The 21,483-nt window shown below is 45.0% G+C and overlaps 1 protein-coding gene and 1 long non-coding RNA gene across 2 annotated transcripts in view; one reads left to right on the forward strand and one right to left on the reverse strand.

Moving 5' to 3' along the window:
- The window catches only part of LOC112226281 (periplakin-like), a 52,436-nt gene that overhangs the window by 13,308 nt on the left and 17,645 nt on the right, over window positions 1-21,483 (forward strand). The window contains 13 exon segments of the mRNA XM_042316670.1: window positions 6,206-6,305; window positions 6,658-6,775; window positions 7,531-7,573; window positions 8,313-8,433; window positions 8,527-8,652; window positions 9,859-9,900; window positions 11,328-11,489; window positions 12,527-12,634; window positions 13,431-13,526; window positions 14,689-14,811; window positions 16,624-16,770; window positions 19,323-19,474; window positions 20,397-20,500. Coding sequence (XP_042172604.1) covers window positions 6,206-6,305; window positions 6,658-6,775; window positions 7,531-7,573; window positions 8,313-8,433; window positions 8,527-8,652; window positions 9,859-9,900; window positions 11,328-11,489; window positions 12,527-12,634; window positions 13,431-13,526; window positions 14,689-14,811; window positions 16,624-16,770; window positions 19,323-19,474; window positions 20,397-20,500 — 1,442 coding nt within the window.
- Window positions 16,866-17,545, reverse strand: LOC121845398. The gene is made up of 3 exons (XR_006082544.1): window positions 17,296-17,545; window positions 17,186-17,261; window positions 16,866-16,995 (listed from the first exon to the last, which is right to left on the reverse strand). It is a non-coding gene; the product is annotated as an uncharacterized LOC121845398 (long non-coding RNA).

Here is a 21,483-nt window from a genome sequence, read left to right on the forward strand (position 1 = left end):
TGATTTATGTGCCATCAGAATGTGGTTTACTGGTTGATGGCACTTCACCAACTCCTCCATCAATGACAGCAGGCTCCCATGAGAGAGGAGTGAGTCACGAACTGGACTGCTTCCAATGACAAGATGAATGTATGCTGTTGAGTCCAATCATGTTTCATCATGTCTTCTCTTCAATAGAGTGTGTGTGTGTGTGTGTGTGTGTGTGTGTGTGTGTGTGTGTGTGTGTGTGTGTGTGTGTGTGTGTGTGTGTGTGGTAGAGGTCGACCGACTATGATTTTTCAACACCGACACAGATTATTGGGGGACCAAAAAAAGCCGATACCGATTAATCTGACTATTTTTAAAAAATGTATTTGTAATAATGACAATTACAACAATACTGAATGAACACTTTTTTTAGCTTAATATAATACATCATTAAAATTAATTTAGCCTCAAATAAATAATGAAACATGTTCAATTTGGTTTAAATAATGCAAAAACAAAGTGTTGGAGAAGAAAGTAAAAGTATATTATGTGCCATGTAAGAAAGCTAATGTTTAAGTTCCTTGCTCAGAACATGAGAATATATGAAAGCTGATGGTTCCTTTTAACTTGAGTCTTCAATATTCCCAGGTAACAAGTTTTAGGTTATAGTTATTATAGGAATTATAGTATTACTATTTAATTATTATACTATTTCTCTCTATACAATGTGTATTTCATAAGCCTTTGACTATTGGATGTTCTTATAGGCACTTTAGTATTGCCAGTGTAACAGTATAGCTTCTGTCCCTCTCCTCGCTCCTACCTGGGCTCGAACCAGGAACACATCGACAACAGCCACCCTCGAAGCAGCATTACCCATGCAGAGCAAGGGGAACAACTACACCAAGTCTCAGAGCGAGTGACGTTTGAAACGCTATTAGCGCACACCCAGCTAACTAGCTAGCCATTTCACTTCAGTTACACCAGCCTAATCTCGGGAGTTGATAGGCTTGAACTCATAAACAGCTCAATGCTTTAAGCACAGCAAAGAGCTGCTGGCAAATGCAGGAAAGTGCTGTTTGAATGAATGCTTACGAGCCTGCTGCTGCCTACCACCGCTCAGTCAGACTGCTATATCAAATCATAGACTTAATTATAATATAATAAATGCAGAAATACAAGCCTTTAGTCATTAAAATGGTCGAATCCAAAAACTCATTTAGAAAACAAATCGTTTATTCTTTCAGTGAAATACGGAACCGTTCTGTATTTTATCTAACGGGTGGCATCCCCAAGTCTAAATATTGCTGTTACATTGTACAACCTTCAATGTTATGTCATAATTATGTACAATTCTGGTGAATTAATTACGGTCTTTTGTTAGGAATAAATGGACTTCATACAGTTCTCAACGAGCCAGGCGGCCCAAACTGCTGCATGTACCCTGACTCTGTTGCACAGAACGCAAGAGAAATCACACAATTTCCCTAGTTATAAGAAATTCATGTTAGCAGGCTATATTAACTAAATATGCAGGTTTAATAATATATACTTGTGTATTGATTTTAAAGAAAGGCATTGATGTTTATGGTTAGGTACATTGGTGCAACGACAGCGCTTTTTTCGCAAATGCGCTTGTTAAATCATCACCCGTTTGGCGAAGTAGGCTGTGATTCAATGAAACATTAACAGGCACAGCATCGCAGGACACGCTACATAACTACACATGATTGATGATGTTACTAGTTTAACTAGTGATTATGTTAATATTGATTGTTAAGTTTAATGCTGGCAACTTACCTTGGCTTCTTGCTGCCCTCACGTAACAGCTAGTCAGCCTGCCACGCAGTCTCCTCATGGAGTGCAATGTAAGACAGGTGGTTAGAGCGTTGGACTAGTAACCGGAAGATTGCAAACACGAATCGGCCATTCCGATTAATCGGTCGACCTCTAGTGTGAAGTATTGTATGAAAAGCAAAGATGATTTATAGTAGCTTATTTGCATGTACAGTATGATCTAAGAACCGTGTCGCAGAAGGAACGTTGGGTGTTCTGGAATGTCTCCTGTCTGCATGGTGTTCTGAACAGAGCTCAGGGGTTAGTGTGATGGGCTGGGTGTTCTGGAATGTCTCCTGTCTGCATGGTGTTCTGGACAGAGCTTAGGGGTTGGAAGATCAGCAGGTGTTCCATTTTAAACTCACAGGTAAACAGACTGGAGACACGTTTTCTGATGCACAAAGCTTTTTATAGAAAACACTTCTAATATTAGCCGGGGTATCAGTCTGTCTCTGCTTTAGTAATCTAGTTGCTGTTGTTGTTGGGCAAGGAAAAGATGGTAGCATTGATGAGTGAAGAATAGTAATGTACTTAGTGCCCAAGCTATGTAGTCTCTTGTTGCCTCCACTGCAGTACTTCTAGGTTATATGAGCCAATGTGTTTTATTTAATGAATTACACTGAGTATGAACAAAGGTGTGTTTTAATGTCAATGTTTTCCACAGCACTATGCAAACAGTATGTCAGATTAGACAATGGTGTTACTGTCCTGGTCTGGCGATGGGCCTGATTTACAGGCCTCTACTGATAGCTTCAGCAACATTTCTCTTACCATGGGGTAGATGTCAATAGTCTCCCTTCATCTGTACAGATCTGACCCGGTGAGATCAGAATCCTGCACAAGATCACTGACAGGAAGAAAGATGGTGGATGTCTCATGGAATACTCATGCACCTGTCTAATGCTTTCACATCGGGGTAGATAAAGGAGAGGAGACAAGGAGAGGAAGCTTCTAGACTATTGAAATGAAGGAGAGGAGATGAGGAAGCTACTAGACTATTGAGATTAAGGAGAGGAGAGGAGATGAGGAAGCCACTAGACTAATGAGATGAAGGAGAGGAGATGAGGAGAGGAAGCTACTAGACTATTGAGATGAAGGATAGGAGATGAGGAGAGGAAGCTACTAGACTATTAAGATGAAGGAGAGGAGATGAGGAGAGGAAGCTACTAGACTATTGAGATGAAGGAGAGGAGATGAGGAGAGGAAGCTACTAGACTATTGAGATTGAGGAGAGGAAGCTACTAGACTATTGAGATGAAGGAGAAGAGATGAGGAGAGGAAGCTACTAGACTATTGAGATGACGAGGAGAGGAAGCTACTAGACTATTGAGATGAAGGAGAAGAGATGAGGAGAGGAAGCTACTAGACTATTGAGATGACGAGGAGAGGAAGCTACTAGACTATTGAGATGAAGGAGATGAGAGGAAGCTACTAGACTATTGAGATGAAGGAGAGAGATGAGAGAGGAAGCTACTAGACTATTGAGATGAAGGAGAGGAGATGAGGAGAGGAAGCTACTAGACTATTGAGATGAAGGAGAGAAGATGAGGAGAGGAAGCTACTAGACTATTGAGATGAAGGAGAGGAGATGAGGAGAGGAAGCTACTAGACTATTGAGATGAAGGAGAGAGAGAGAGGAAGCTACTAGACTATTGAGATGAGAGGAGAGGAGCTACTAGACTATTGAGATGACGAGGAGAGGCTACTAGACTATTGAGATGAAGGAGAGGAGATGAGGAAGCTATTAGTCTATTGGATGAAGGAGAGGAGAAGGAAGCTATTAGTCTATTGGATGAAGGAGAGGAGATGAGGAAGTTATTAGTCTATTGAGATGAAGGATGAGAGAAACTACTAGACTATTGAGATGAAGGAGAGGAGATGAGGAAGCTATTGGTCTATTTTAATGAATGAGAGGAAACTACTAGACTATTGAGATGATGAGGAGAGGAAGCTACTAGACTATTGAGATGAAGGAGAGGAGATGAGGAGAGGAAGCTACTAGACTATTGAGATGAAGGAGAGGAGATGAGGAAGCTATTAGTCTATTGGATGAAGGAGAGGAAACTACTAGACTATTGAGATGACGAGGAGAGGAAGCTACTAGACTATTGAGATGATGAGGAGAGGAAGCTACTAGACTATTGAGATGCAGCCCATGTCATCTGACCCGTGGGAGATGTGCAGCAGGGAGCTTTCAGGTTCATTCAGGGTTAGCAGACACGGCAGGCAGACGGTGAAGTGGACGGCAAGGCAAGTGCACTTCATTCAGTCACTCATCTGATTACCTCCCTAATGACAGCTACCATTTTAAGCATCCCTGCTGAAGAGCTGTGTTAATCCTGACTGAGTCTGTTACTAAGATGAAGACTGGAGCTTAGTTACTGACTGGATCCATCTTTCATTCATAACAGTCTGAAGAGTTGATTTATCCCTCAGTCGACGTTAGCATGTCAAAGTTAACATTTTTTGTTCAAGTTTAAAGCTACAGTCCCCGATTGGGGAAAGCATCAACGTAGGGTCCTGTTTACTAGTGTAGGCCCACATTATGAGGCCCGGTTTTAATGTTCTGTTGCTCAAGTCCATTTTGTACTCGGTACAGAACGCACAGATGGTCTCTAAAGGTTTTCAGAGAGATACGGTCACTGCAGACTCTTTCCTTTGAAAGGCATCGTTCACCCAACTGAACTATCCCTGTAACCTAAGAGTGGTCTTTCTGTAACAGAACTCATCAGATGGTCTGATGTAGAACTAACTGGTGTCTTCTCCCCTGAGAGGGTCTGCATGTAGAACTAACTGGTGTCTTCTCCCCTGAGAGGGTCTGTATGTAGAACTAACTGGTGTCTTCTCCCCTGAGAGGGTCTGTATGTAGAACTAACTGGTGTCTTCTCCCCTGAGAGGGTCTGCATGTAGAACTAACTGATGTCTTCTCCCCTGAGAGGGTCTGTATGTAGAACTAACTGGTGTCTTCTCCCTGAGAGGGTCTGTATGTAGAACTAACTGGTGTCATCTCCCTGAGAGGGTCTGTATGTAGAACTAACTGGCGTCTTCTCCCCTGAGAGGGTCTGTATGTAGAACTAACTGGTGTCTTCTCCCCTGAGAGGGTCTGTATGTAGAACTAACTGGTGTCTTCTCCCCTGAGAGGGTCTGTATGTAGAACTAACTGGTGTCTTCTCCCCTTAGAGGGTCTGTATGTAGAACTAACTGGTGTCTTCTCCCCTGAGAGGGTCTGTATGTAGAACTAACTGGTGTCTTCTCCCCTGAGAGGGTCTGTATGTAGAACTAACTGGTGTCTTCTCCCCTGAGAGGGTCTGCATGTAGAACTAACTGGTGTCTTCTCCCCTGAGAGGGTCTGTATGTAGAACTAACTGGTGTCTTCTCCCCTGAGAGGGTCTGTATGTAGAACTAACTGGTGTCATCTCCCCTGAGAGGGTCTGTATGTAGAACTAACTGGTGTCATCTCCCCTGAGAGGGTCTGTATGTAGAACTAACTGGTGTCTTCTCCCCTGAGAGGGTCTGTATGTAGAACTAACTGGTGTCTTCTCCCCTGAGAGGGTCTGTATGTAGAACTAACTGGTGTCTTCTCCCCTTAGAGGGTCTGTATGTAGAACTAACTGGTGTCTTCTCCCTGAGAGGGTCTGTATGTAGAACTAACTGGTGTCTTCTCCCTGAGAGGGTCTGTATGTAGAACTAACTGGTGTCTTCTCCCCTGAGAGGGTCTGTATGGGGGGGGGGGTCACACTGTTCCCCATCATCCTTAGCAAACACAGCTGATTTAAACTAATTGCGTTCTAAACTGAAGATCATGATTAGTTGATTACTGGAGTCAGGTGTGTTAGCTGGGGCCAAAGTGTGACACCAATCAGACCCCAGAGGACTGGAGATGTCCATCCCAGGTCTAGAAGAACGCTTTGAATAATGTTTTACTTGCAATGACAGTCATATATGGTTGTTTTGACCTTCTTCGGTTGAATGCAATGACAGTCATATATGGTTGTTTTGACCTTCTTCGGTTGAATGCAATGACAGTCATATATGGTTGTTTTGACCTTCTTCGGTTGAATGCAATGACAGTCATATATGGTTGTTTTGACCTTCTTCGGTTGAATGCAATGACAGTCATATATGGTTGTTTTGACCTACTTTGGTTGAATGCAATGACAGTCATATGTGGTTGTTTTGACCTATTTCGGTTGAATGCAATGACAGTCATATATGGTTGTTTTGACCTACTTCGGTTGAATGCAATGACAGTCATATATGGTTGTTTTGACCTACTTCGGTTGAATGCAATGACAGTCATATATGGTTGTTTTGACCTATTTCGGTTGATCGCAATGAATGTAAGTCGCTCTGTATAAGTTCAATGACTAAAAATGTAACTGTTGTCACCTCCTCATTCCAGGGCGCCCTCCTCTGAGCTGTCTGCACTGATTGAGAAGCTGCAGAAGAACGCTGACAAGGTGGAGAAGCTCATCCTTGAGACGGAGCAGAACCTCAACAAGGTAAAGAACCGCATCACACAGAACCTCATAGAACCGTTTAGAACATCATAAAACCACACAGAACTGGATAGAATCTCAAAGATCATCATATAACATCGTAGAACCTCATAGAACTGCGTGGAACCGCATAGAACCTCAGAACTACATAGAACCTCAAAGAAACACACAGAAATTCATAGAACGTCACAGAACCTTCTGATACCTTTTCTGATACCTTTTGATAATGCAACAACAACAACATCCTATTGGTGGCTCTGGCAGACTGTTTGCCTTATCCTAATTGGCTCTGTGTGGTTCTCAATGTCTTTGACAATATCATATGAAAACCTTTGACTGCTCTGTGTTGTATCAGGATGTGAGTAAGATCAACGAGGGCAAGCAGCCTCTGTACCAGGACGACACCAACAAGCGCATCCTAAGCTCTCTGGAGCTGCTGCAAGGCCTGGATGAGGACGCCGTTGACGCAAAACGCCTGCAGCACCCCAGGCTGAGATGATTGAGCAGGAGTGAGTTATATTATCTAGTAGATATACACTACACTAGATATACCTACTGTACCTGCAGCACCCCCAGGCTGAGATGATAGATCAGGAGTTATATTATCTAGTAGATATACACTACACTAGATATACCTACTGTACCTGCAGCACCACCAGGCTGAGATGATAGATCAGGAGTTATATTATCTAGTAGATATACACTACACTAGATATACCTACTGTACCTGCAGCACCACCAGGTTGAGATGATAGAGCAGGAGTTATATTATATAGTAGATATACACTACACTAGATATACCTACTGTACCTGCAGCACCACCAGGCTGAGATGATAGAGCAGGAGTTATATTATATAGTAGATATGTACCTGCAGCACCGCCAGGCTGAGATGATAGAGCAGGAGTTATATTATACAGTAGATATGTACCTATTGTACCTGCAGCACCCCCAGGCTGAGATGATTGAGCAGGAGCTATATTATATAGTAGATATGTAGCACCACCAGGCTGAGATGATAGAGCAAGAGTTATATTATATAGTAGATATGTACCTACTGTACCTGCAGCACCACCAGGCTGAGGTGATAGAGCAGGAGTTATATTATATAGTAGATATGTAGCACAGCCAGGCTGAGATGATCGAGCAGGAGTTATATTATATAGTAGATATGTACCTGCAGCACCGCCAGGCTGAGATGATAGAGCAGGAGTTATATTATATAGTAGATATGTACCTGCAGCACCCCCAGGCTGAGATGATTGAGCAGGAGTGAGTTATTTTATATAGTAGATATACACTACACTAGATATACCTACTGTACCTGCAGCACCACCAGGCTGAGATGATAGAGCAGGAGTTATATTATATAGTAGATATGTAGCACCACCAGGCTGAGATGATAGAGCAGAAGTTATATTATATAGTAGATATGTACCTGCAGCACCGCCAGGCTGAGATGATAGAGCAGGAGTTATATTATATAGTAGATATGTACCTGCAGCACCACCAGGCTGAGATGATAGAGCAGGAGTTATATTATATAGTAGATGATGTATTATATAGTAGATATGCAGCACCGACAGGCTGAGATGATTGAGCAGGACCTATATTATATAGTAGATATGTAGCACCGCCAGGCTGAGATGATAGATCAGGAGTGAGTTATATAGTAGATGTAATACACTGATACACTTAACTCCACTGTTGAGTTTGAACCAATAAGGCACAAGGGAGTGTGGTATATGGTCTGATGTACCACGGCTGTCAGCCAATCAGCATTCAGGGCTGGAACCACCCAGTTTATAATAGATATTATACCCTCTTTAGCCCGACCCTGAGCTCCACTCACTCCACTGTTGAGTTTTAACTAACCCTGTGTCGTCACCCTGTGTCGTCACCCTGTGTCGTCACCCTGTGTCGTCACCCTGTGTCGTCACCCTGTGTCGTCACCCTGTGTCGTCACCCTGTGTCCTCACCCTGTGTCGTCACCCTGTGTCGTCTCCTCCAGTATGAAGCAGCTGAGAGTGAGACTAAGGAAGCTGAGAGAGGACCACGACCGCATCTACCACCTGACCCGTTCTGAGGGCCTGCCGAGCGTCAACTGGGGCAGGATCATAGAGGAGAAACAGGTGAGGGGAACACACACACACAGGCTTGGATATGTGTACACACAGTTTACGCACACAGTAACATAAACGTCATGTCTTTCTTCTTCCGACCAGGGCAACCTGAGCAACAAGAGTTTTGGTCAGGACCTGCCCACCATAGAGAACGAGGTGGAGGAACACAACATCTTTCACAGTGAGGTGGAGGCCCTGGCCCCTCACATCTCAGCCAGCGACGACAAGGTAGGAGTAACAACCAGTGTAGAAACGACCTGATACGTTGTGTTTTATACTCAGTCATTTACTAGTCTCCTATCCAGGAAGATAACCATGGCTTTATTTATAGCCCACATACCTGACAGCAACAACAGCAACAAGTTCCAGTAAACAAACCACTGAATGAAAGTTCCAGTTATGACTGAATAAACAAACAGGCATATATTGTACTGAATGATTGTCAACAATGACTCATTACTCACAAAACAAACAGACATATATATTGTACTGAATGATTGTCAACAATGACTCATTACTCAGAAAACAGACACATATATTGTACTGAATGATTGTCAACAATGACTCATTACTCACAAATCAAACCTTCTCACGTCACATTCAAATGTAGTTATTTAGTGGAGTGTCTGCTCCAGAGGGACCTTCAATAACGTTGTTTAAATAACCAGGCGTTTCAGACAGCGAAAACATGGTAGGACTAACAGCCACGCAGGTCAACTCCAAGCCCACTTCAGTTAGAAACTGTTGCATTTGAAAACGAAGACTGTTTTTACATTTTGAGGTTTTGCTAAAATACCCGCGTATACACATCATTATTACAGTGTGTAAAGACAAGAATCTCCAATCATTTCTGACTTCTCCACACCATTTCCAGTCGTTCAATGCCGCATAGAAATGACGTATGTTAGTGAGGATTTGTTTCCTCGGTCGAGCTCAATATCATTTAAAATGCCTGACAGGGAGGAGCTCTCACAGAAAGGTCCATGCAGTAATATTCTTTTTACTTCTCTCTCCCTCTCTCCTCTCACTCTCACTCTCTCTCCTTTCTGCTCTCTCCTCTCACTCTCACGCTCTCTCCTTTCTGCTCTCTCCTCTCACTCTCACGCTCTCTCCTTTCTGCTATCTCTCTCACTCACACACTCTCTCTGTCTCCTCTCATTCTCTCTCTCTCTCTGTCTCCTCTCGTTCTCTCTCTCTCTCTTCTCACTTCACTCTCTCTCCTTTCTGCTATCTCTCTCACTCACACACTCTCTCTGTCTCCTCTCATTCTCTCTCTCTCTCTGTCTCCTCTCGTTCTCTCTCTCTCTCTTCTCATTCTCTCTCTCTTTCCTCTCGTTCTCTCTCTCTCGTTCTCTCTCTCTCGTTCTCTCTCTCTCTCTCTTTCTCTCTCTCTCTCTCTTTGTCTCCTCTCGTTCTCTCTCTCTCTCTCTCTAGGACTCTGCCAGTGCCCTCCAGCTGAAGTACAACAAGCTCCTGGTAAGATTGACTTTAATAATGACTTCATCTGTAGCATGGACTCAGGGAGAGCTTGAGGAGTGTGTATGCATGTACAGTAGCTCTATGTGAGTTCTACACCTGCAGTACCATGCTATGTGTACCTGTACCTGTGTCTGTACCTGTGTCTGTACCTGTGTCTGTACCTGTGTCTGTACCTGTGTCTGTGTGTACAAAGTGTTTAATCCACGTACACCCTGGCTTTTCTTCCCTTCCTTTGTTCAGTGTGTACCTCAATAACATTCATCCCAGGATGGTGTGTGTGTGTGTGTGTGTGTGTGTGTGTGTGTGTGTTTCATTCACCATCACACTTTCCCCTCTCCCAGAATATGTGTACCAGCGTGTAGGTCTATAGTAGCTATCTCTCCTCTCTCTCCCCAGGCCAGTTCCCGTCTATAGTAACTATCTCTCCTCTCCCTCCCCAGGCCAGTTCCAGTCTATAGTAACTATCTCTCCCCAGACCTGTTCCAGTCTATAGTAACTATCTCTCCTCTCCCTCCCCAGGCCAGTTCCAGTCTATAGTAACTATCTCTCCCCAGACCTGTTCCAGTCTATAGTAACTATCTCTCCTCTCCCTCCCCAGACCTGTTCCAGTCTATAGTAACTATCTCTCCTCTCCCTCCCCAGGCCAGTTCCAGTCTATAGTAACTAGGCCAGTTCTCTATAGTAACTATCTCTCCCTGCCCCCCAGGCTATAGTAACTATCTCTCCTCTCCCTCCCCAGACCAGTTCCAGTCTACAGTAACTATCTCTCCCCAGGCCAGTTCCAGTCTATAGTAACTATCTCTCCCCAGACCAGTTCCAGTCTATAGTAACTATCTCTCCCCAGACCAGTTCCCAGTCTATAGTAACTATCAGTCTCCTCTCTCTCCCCAGGCCAGTTCCAGTCTATAGTAACTATCTCTCCCCAGGTTCCAGTCTTCCTCCCCAGGCCAGTTCCAGTCTATAGTAACTATCTCTCCCCAGGCCAGTTCCAGTCTATAGTAACTATCTCTCCCCAGGCCAGTTCCAGTCTATAGTAACTATCTCTCCTCTCCTCCCCAGACCAGTTCCAGTCTATAGTAACTATCTCTCCTCTCCCTCCCCAGACCAGTTCCAGTCTATAGTAACTATCTCTCCCCAGGCCAGTTCCAGTCTATAGTAACTATCTCTCCTCTCCCTGCCCAGACCAGTTCCAGCCAGTTCCTATAGTAACTATCTCTCCCGGGCCAGTTCCAGTCTATAGTAACTATCTCTCCCCAGGCCAGTTCCAGTCTATAGTAACTATCTCTCCCCAGACCAGTTCCAGTCTACAGTAACTATCTCTCCTCTCCCTCCCCAGACCAGTTCTAGTCTATAGTAACTCTCTCTCCTCTCTCTCCCCAGACCAGTTCCAGTCTATAGTAACTATCTCTCCTCTCCCTCCCCAGGCCAGTTCCAGTGCTCGACAGCGCCACCTGTTGAGCCTGCGTGACTACATGCAGCGCTGCACTAATGAGCTGTACTGGATGGACCAGCAGGCAGGGGAGAGGATCAACTATGACTGGAGCGATACTAACCTGGACTACCCTGCACGTCACAGACAGTATGAGGTAGAGAGGCACACACACACACACACACTCCTTCACCTGCACTGACAGAGTAATATATTCAGGGTGATATCTGACACCTGATCCTACATGTTATCTGACACCTGATCCTACATGTTACGTGACACCTGATCCTACATGTTATCTGACACCTGATCCTACATGTTACGTGACACCTGATCCTACATGTTATCTGACACCTGATCCTGCATGTTATCTGACACCTGATCCTACACGTTACGTGACACCTGATCCTACATGTTACGTGACACCTGATCCTACATGTTACGTGACACCTGATCCTACATGTTATCTGACACCTGATCCTACATGTTACGTGACACCTGATCCTACATGTTATCTGACACCTGATTCTACACGTTATCTGACACCTGATCCTACATGTTACGTGACACCTGATCCTACATGTTACGTGACACCTGATCCTACATGTTACGTGACACCTGATCCTACATGTTATCTGACACCTGATCCTACATGTTATCTGACACCTGATCCTGCATGTTATCTGACACCTGATCCTGCATGTTATCTGACACCTGATCCTACACGTTACGTGACACCTGATCCTACACGTTACGTGACACCTGATCCTACACGTTACGTGACACCTGATCCTACACGTTACGTGACACCTGATCCTACATGTTATCTGACACCTGATCCTGCATGTTATCTGACACCTGATCCTGCATGTTATCTGACACCTGATCCTACACGTTACGTGACACCTGATCCTACACGTTATCCTACACGTTACGTGACACCTGATCCTACACGTTACGTGACACCTGATCCTACACGTTACGTGACACCTGATCCTCTGACACCATGTTATCTGACACACCTACATGTTATCTGACACTACATGTTATCTGACACCTGATCCTACATGTTATCTGACACCTGATCCTACATGTTATCTGACACCTGATCCTACATGTTGGACACCTGATCCTACACGTTACGTGTGTTGGAACGTGAAGAGAGACTTGTATCTCTTTTAAATCTCCCACCAGAACTTCATCAGTAAGTGTCTGGAGTCCAAGGAGGCCACTGTCACCAAGCTGAATGATGATGGAGATAAACTCATCGCTGCCAACCATCCTGGCAAGAATGTTATTGAGGTACACACACACACACACACACACACACACACACACACACACACACACACACACACACACACACACACACATCTACACACACACCACACACACACACACATCCTACACACACACACACATCTCCACTGACCATCCTGGGATGAATGTTATTGAGGTACACACACACACACACACACACACACACACACACACACATCTCCACTGACCATCCTGGGATGAATGTTATTGAGGTACACACACACACACACACATCTCATCTCAACTGACCATCCTGGGATGAATGTTATTGAGGTACACACACACACACACACACACACACACACACACATCTCCACTGACCATCCTGGGATGAATGTTATTGAGGTACACACACACACACACACACACACACACACACACACACACATACACACATCTCCACTGACCATCCTGGGATGAATGTTATTGAGGTACACACACACACATACACACATCTCCACTGACCATCCTGGGATGAATGTTATTGAGGTACACACACACACACACACACATCTCTACCAACCCTCCTGGGATGAATGTCATTGAGGTACACTTCATTTACCCTCTATCATTCTACTATTGGGGCAAATCCTAACTTCCACTTTAGTCAACGTTGACTTAAGTCATGCATTGATGTCAATGGGAGACAAAGGTCAAATCAGACTATTTTAGTGGAAGTTAGGATTCACCCCTACTGAGATTAAAATCCTCAAAAATGAATGTGAATGAAAAGCAGCAAACAGACAGTGATGTAACGGAACTCGACTCCACCTGTCAGGCTCATATGGAGGCTGTGCATGCAGACTGGAAGGAGTACCTGAACCTGCTCATCTGTGAGGAGAACCACCTGAAACACATGGACGAATACCACAAGGTGATTAGTATACCCTGACCTGACCTTAACCCTGATACTTCCTGAAACACATGGACGAATACCACAAGGTGATTAGTATACTGTGACCTGACCTGACCTTAACCCTGATACTACCTGAAACACATGGACGAATACCACAAGGTGATTAGTATACCCTGACCTTAACCCTGATACCACCTGAAACACATGGACGAATACCACAAAGTGATTAGTATACCCTGACCTGACCTTAACCCTGATACCACCTGAAACACATGGACGAATACCACAAGGTGATTTAGTATACTGTGACCTGACCTTAACCCTGATACTACCTGAAACACATGGACGAATACCACAAGGTGATTAGTATACTGTGACCTGACCTTAACCCTGATACTACCTGAAACACATGGACGAATACCACAAGGTGATTTAGTATACTGTGACCTGACCTTAACCCTGATACAACCTGAAACACATGGACGAATACCACAAGGTGATTTAGTATACTGTAACCTGACCTTAACCCTGATACTACCTGAAACACATGGACGAATACCACAAGGTGATAGGTATACTGTAACCTGACCTTAACCCTGATACCACCTGAAACACATGGACGAATACCACAAGGTGATAGGTATACTGTAACCTGACCTTAACCCTGATACCACCTGAAACACATGGACGAATACCACAAGGTGATTTAGTATACTATAACCTGACCTTAACCCTGATACCACCTGAAACGTACGGACCACAACCACAAGGTGATTAGTATACTATAACCTGACCTGACCTTAACCCTGATACCACCTCAAACACATGGACGAATACCACAAGGTGATTTAGTATACTGTGACCTGACCTTAACCCTGATACCACCTGAAACGTACGGACCACAACCACAAGGTGAGTCACAGCAACAATTATTCAGAAAGCATCAGTTGAAGAAATCCTGAATGTTTGAACAGGGTCATTAGATTTGGACAGGCTTGTGTATCAGCATGTGTTGTACAAAACAACAACTTCTGAGTTACAGACTTGTCGTGGTACGTGAACAGAGTTGGTTCAGGCAGAGACCGACTGGCTGCCGGTCGAACTTCATGGAAATAAACCGTAGCTGCTTTCAGTGATGTTGTTACAGTGTTTTTCCTGACGGGGTCTGTTTTCTCTCCAGTTCCACAAAGAGGCCCGGGACACCCAGGACCTTCTGAAGAGAATGGACAAAGAGGTGGACCAGAAGTACAAACCAGAGTTCAAGGACATGTACCAGATGGAGAGCCTCATCAGAGACCTGGACGTGAGTGGGCTGTACAACAGTTTTACTAGCTGTGGGCTTTACACGACTGTAGTTTACTGAGAGTGGGCTCTACACTACTGTAGTTTACTGAGAGTCGGCTTTACACTACTGTAGTTTACTGAGAGTCGGCTTTACACTACTGTAGTTTACTAACAGTGGGCTTTACGCTACTGTAGTTTACTAACAGTCGGCTTTACACTACTGTAGTTTACTAACAGTGGGCTTTACGCTACTGTAGTTTACTGAGAGTGGGCTCTACACTACTGTAGTTTACTGAGAGTCGGCTTTACACTACTGTAGTTTACTAACAGTGGGCTTTACACTACTGTTTACTAGTGGGCTTTACACTACACTACTGTAGTTTACTGAGAGTGGGCTTTACACTACTGTAGTTTACTGAGAGTGGCTTTACACTACTGTAGTTTACTAGTGGGCTTTACACTACTGTAGTTTACTGAGAGTGGGCTTTACACTACTGTAGTTTACTGAGAGTGGGCTTTACACTACTGTAGTTTACTGACAGTGGGCTTTACACTACTGTAGTTTACTGAGAGTGGGCTTTACACTACTGTAGTTTACTGAGAGTGGGCTGTAGTTTACTACTGGGTAGTAGTTTACTAACAGTGGGCTACTGTAGTTTACACTACTGTAGTTTACTGAGAGTGGGCTTTACACTACTGTAGTTTACTAACAGTGGGCTTTACAGTGGGCTACTGTAGTTTACTGAGAGTGGGCTTTACACTACTGTAGTTTACTAACAGTGGGCTTTACGCTACTGTAGTTTACTGAGAGTGGGCTCTACACTACTGTAGTTTACTGAGAGTCGGCTTTACACTACTGTAGTTTACTAACAGTGGGCTTTACACTACTGTAGTTTACTAACAGTGGGCTTTACACTACTGTAGTTTACTGAGAGTGGGCTTTACACTACTGTAGTTTACTAACAGTGGGCTTTACACTACTGTAGTTTACTGAGAGTGGGCTTTACACTACTGTAGTTTACTGAGAGTGGGCTCTACACTACTGTAGTTTACTGAGAGTGGGCTTTACACTACTGTAGTTTACTAACAGTGGGCTCTACACTACTGTAGTTTACTGACAGTGGGCTTTACACTACTGTAGTTTACTGACAGTGGGCTTTACACTACTGTAGTTTACTAACAGTGGGCTTTACACTACTGTTTACTGAGAGCTTTTTACTAACAGTGGGCTTTACACTACTGTAGTTTACTAACAGTGGGCTCTACACTACTGTAGTTTACTAACAGTGGGCTACTAACAGTACACTACTGTAGTTTACTAACAGTGGGCTCTACACTACTGTAGTTTACTGAGAGTGGGCTTTACACTACTGTAGTTTACTGAGAGTGGGCTTTACACTACTGTAGTTTACTGAGAGTGGGCTCTACACTACTGTAGTTTACTGACAGTGGGCTTTACACTACTGTAGTTTACTAACAGTGGGCTCTACACTACCGTAGTTTACTGAGAGTGGGCTTCTACACTGTAGTTTACTAACAGTGGGCTCTACACACGTAGTTTACTGGGCTTTAGTTTACTAACAGTGGGCTCTACACTACTGTAGTTTACTACAAGTCTCAGGGGCAGATCTGTTTCTGCTTCAGTCAAACAATGACAAGCTGTTGGATATAGCAGAGACAATTCTTTGGTCTGTCAGTTCTGTCTGCTTATCAGGCTGGTTTCTAAACTCATAACTCAATCAAGAACATTTACATTTTGACAAACGTATTAGCCTTAGAACTATAAATCCAAAATGCTCTTTAAAAAAATGTGTGTGTGTGTGTGGTGCAGGACCAGGCGAAGGCCATGGACCACTTTGATGAGCGTGTGAAGGCTCTGGAGAAGCGCAGTCTACAGGTTCTCCCCCTCCAGTTCCGCAGGAACACCCCTCAGAAGCTGCTCCCCGTCGAGGCGCTGTGTGAGTTCGACACTGATGAGGTAAACCTTTACACCTGGACACCTCCACTACTTTACCTCACCCTGTGTGAGACGACACTGATTTAGTAAACCTTTACACCTGGACACCTCCACTACTTTACCTCACCCTGTGTGAGACACTGATTTAGTAAACCTTTACACCTGGACACCTCCACTACTTTACCTCACCCCGTGTGAGACACTGATGTAGTAAACCTTTACACCTGGACACCTCCACTACTTTACCTCACCCTGTGTGAGACACTGATTTAGTAAACCTTTACACCTGGACACCTCCACTACTTTACCTCACCCTGTGTGTGAGAGACACTGATGAGGTAAACGTTTACACCTGGACACCTCCACTACTTTACCTCACCCTGTGTGAGACACTGATGAGGTAAACGTTTACACCTGGACACCTCCACTACTTTACCTCACCCTGTGTGTGTGAGACACTGACGAGGTAAACCTGGATATGCCACCACCCTACTCTAATTTCAGACTGATACCTTGTCCCACCCTACTCTAGTTTCAGTTGGATACCTTGTCCACCCTACTCTAGTTTCAGACTGATACCTTGTCCACCCTACTCTAGTTTCAGACTGATACCTTGTCCACCCTACTCTAGTTTCAGACTGATACCTTGTCCACCCTACTCTAGTTTCAGACTGATACCTTGTCCACCCTACTCTAGTTTCAGACTGATACCTTGTCCACCCTACTCTAGTTTCAGACTGATACCTTGTCCACCCTACTCTAGTTTCAGACTGATACCTTGTCCACCCTACTCTAGTTTCAGACTGATACCTTGTCCACTATGCTCTAGTTTCAGACTGATACCTTGTCCACTATGCTCTAGTTTCAGACTGATACCTTGTCCACCCTACTCTAGTTTCAGACTGATACCTTGTCCACTATGCTCCTCCACACACACGCTTCTTCATGACAATCATTCTAGCTTTTCTCTCTTCTTTTGTCTCCACCCTCTCTCTCCTCCTTTCCCCCCTCTCTCCTTCCTCACTATCCCTCTCTTCTACCCCTCTCTCTCCTCCTTCCCCCTCCTTCCTTCCTCACTATCTCTCCCTTCTACCCCTCTCTCTCCTCCTTCCCCCTCTCTCCTTCCTCACTATCTCTCCTTCTACCCCTCTCTCTCCTCCTTTCCCCCACTCTCCTTCCTCACTATCTCTCCCTTCTACCCCTCTCTCTCCTCCTTTCCCCCACTCCTCTCCTTCCTCACTATCTCTCCCTTCTACTCCCCTCTCTCTCCTCCTTTCCCCCTCTCTCCTTCCTCACTATCTCTCCCTTCTACCCCTCTCTCTCCTCCTTTCCCCCTTCTCCTTCCTCACTATCTCTCCCTTCTACCCCTCTCTCTCCTCCCCCCCTCTCTCCTTCCTCACTATCTCTCCCTTCTACCCCTCTCTGTCCTGATTTCCCCCCTCTCTCCTTCCTCACTTTCTCTCCCTTCTACCCCTCTCTCTCCTCCTTCCCCCTCTCTCCTTCCTCACTATCTCTCCCTTCTACCCTCTCTCAGGTCCTTTCCCCTCTCCTCCTCAGGACATCTGGTCCCCTCTCTGGTCTTCTTCCCCCTCTCTCCTTCTACCCCTCTCTCTCCTTTTCTGTCTCCAGTCATTCTCTAATCTCTATATGCGGTGAGTTTTTCTGTTATCATGACTAAGCACGATCTGACTGCACCACATCTTCTCCTCTCTCCTCTGGTTCCTCCTCCTCTCATCCTCCTTCACTCTCACTCCTTTCATTCTATTCCCCTGAATGCGGTGTGTTGTAATGTATTTAAACCCTTTAAGAGGCCTGTGCTCTCTGCATCTTATTTAAGCCTTCAGGGGATCAGCCACAGGCTGGGGGGGTTTAGGAGTGGATTTGGAGAGCTGGAGAGGAGGGGGTGTGTATGGAGCAGTTGAGAGAGCTCTTAAGATTTAGGAACAGGATCAAACGGTGAGGGGAGACGCAGTGTTGTGTTATGATTTTTTTCCCCATATGACTGGTGAAAACAGTGAACTGTAATTTACTAACTAGGGCTTAGTGGTTCCCTGGTCAGGTCATGTGGTCAGGTCATGTGGTCAGGTCATGTGGTCAGGTCATGTGGTCAGGTCATGTGGTCAGGACATGTGGTCAGGTCATGTGGTCAGGTCATGTGGTCAGGACGTGTGGTCAGGTCATGTGGTCAGGACATGTGGTCAGGTTATGTAGGCCATGTGGTCAGGTTATGTAGGCCATGTGGTCAGGTTATGTAGGTCATGTGGTCAGGTTATGTGGTCAGGTCGTGTGGTCAGGACATGTGGTCAGGACATGTGGTCAGGTCATGTGGGTCATGTGGGTCATGTGGTCAGGTCATGTGGTCCGGACGTGTGGTCAGGTCATGTGGTCAGGTCGTGTGGTCAGGTCGTGTGGTCAGGACGTGTGGTCAGGTCATGTGGTCAGGTCATGTGGTCAGGAAGAGCTAAGGTCCTTATCCAAAGTGGTTCAGTGAGTGAACCTCTATTTGTGTTCTGGTTCTTCCATACCAGATCAGTGAGTGAAACTCTGTGTAATGTTGTGGTTGTCCATCCCAGGGTCAGATCCTGCGTGGAGAGAGGTACACCCTCCTGAGTAACAAGGGGCCCAAGTGGGAGGTGAAGGACGCGGCCGGGCGTAAACTGACGGCTCCGGGGGCCTGCTTCATGGTCCCCCCCACAGACCCAGAGTCTGTCGCCGTCTCCAACAGGTAAGTGTGTTTGTTATGGGGTGGGGTGGAGAGTGTGTGTGTGTGTGTGTGTGTGTGTGTGTGTGTGTGTGTGTGTGTGTGTGTGTGTGTGTGTGTGTGTGTGTGTGTGTGGTGTGTGTGTGTTATGGGGGTAGGGTGGAGAGGTGTGTGTGTGTGTGTGTGTGTTATGGGGGTAGGGTGGGAGGTGTGTGTGTGTGTGTGTGTTATGGGGGTAGGGTGGAGAGGGTGTGTGTGTGTGTGTGTTATGGGGGTAGGGTGGAGAGGTGTGTGTGTGTGTGTGTTATGGGGGTAGGGTGGAGAAGTGTGTGTTACGGGGGTAGGGTGGAGAGGTGTGTGTGTGTGTTATGGGGGTAGGGTGTAGAGGTGTGTGTGTGTGTTATGGGGGTAGGGTGTAGAGGTGTGTGTGTGTGTGTGTGTGTTATGGGGGTAGGGTGTAGAGGTGTGTGTGTGTGTGTGTTATGGGGGTAGGGTGTAGAGGTGTGTGTGTGTGTGTGTGTGTGTGTTATGGGGGTAGGGTGTAGAGGTGTGTGTGTGTGTTATGGGGGTAGGGTGTAGAGGTGTGTGTGTGTGTTATGGGGTAGGGTGGAGAGGTGTGTGTGTGTGTGTGTTATGGAGGTAGGGTGGAGAGGTGTGTGTGTGTGTGTGTGTTATGGGGGTAGGGTGTAGAGGTGTGTGTGTGTGTGTGTGTGGGGGGTAGGGTGTAGAGGTGTGTGTGTGTGTGTTATGGGGGTAGGGTGTAGGTGTGTGTGTGTGTGTGTGTTATGGGGGTAGGGGTAGGGTGTAGAGGTGTGTGTGTGTGTGTGTGTGTTATGGGGGTAGGGTGTAGAGGTGTGTGTGTGTGTGTGTGTGTTATGGAGGTAGGGTTGTTTCCCGAGACGGTGTACTTGTACACTGTGTAACGGGGTCTGTTGTGTGTTTCCAGTCTGGCCGGCCAGCAGAAGGGTATTAAGATGAAGGTGTCTGGCAGTAAGACCACCCTGGTCAAACGCCTGGAGGAACTGAAGAAAGACGGCTCCGCTGGCTCTGGTAGGTACTGTCATGTCATGGTATGTCATGGTATGTCATGGTATGTCATGGTATGTTATGTCATGGTATGTCATGGTATGTCATGGTATGTTATGTCATGTTATGGTATGTTATGTCATGGTATGGTATGTTATGTCATGGTATGTTATGTCATGTTATGTCATGTTATGGTATGTTATGTCATGGTATGTTATGTCATGGTATGTTATGTCATGTTATGGTATGTTATGTCATGGTATGTCATGGTATGTTATGTCATGTTATGGTATGTTATGTCATGGTATGTCATGGTATGTCATGTTATGGTATGTTATGTCATGGTATGTCATGGTATGGTATGTTATGTCATGGTATGTCATGGTATGTCATGTTATGTCATGGTATGTCATGGTATGTTATGTCATGGTATGTTATGTCATGGTATGTTATGTCATGTCATGGTATGTCATGGTATGTTATGTCATGGTATGTCATGTCATGGTATGTCATGTTATGTCATGTTATGGTATGTCATGGTATGTCATGGTATGTCATGGTATGTCATGGTATGTCATGGTATGTCATGTCATGGTATGTTATGTTATGTCATGGTATGTCATGGTATGTCATGTCATGGTATGTCATGGTATGTCATGTCATGGTATGTCATGGTATGTCATGTCATGGTATGTCATGGTATGTCATGGTATGTTATGTTATGGTATGTTATGTTATGGTATGTCATGTCATGGTATGTTATGTTATGTCATGGTATGTCATGGTATGTCATGTCATGGTATGTCCATGTCTCAATCTCTGAATGCTCGGCTATGAAAAGCCAACTGACATTTAACTTCTGAGGTGCAGACCTGTTGCTACCCTCTATAACAAGCGTCTCCAGACTTTTATAGCATGAGCTCCTTTAAAAAAAGATGAAACATGTCGCAAGCAAACTCTTTAAATTTTTATTTATTTATAGCTTTTAAATAGGCACATTCTTCTCC

The sequence above is a fragment of the Oncorhynchus tshawytscha genome, unplaced genomic scaffold (assembly GCF_018296145.1).
Source record: "Oncorhynchus tshawytscha isolate Ot180627B unplaced genomic scaffold, Otsh_v2.0 Un_contig_6540_pilon_pilon, whole genome shotgun sequence".
NCBI lineage: Eukaryota > Metazoa > Chordata > Actinopteri > Salmoniformes > Salmonidae > Oncorhynchus > Oncorhynchus tshawytscha.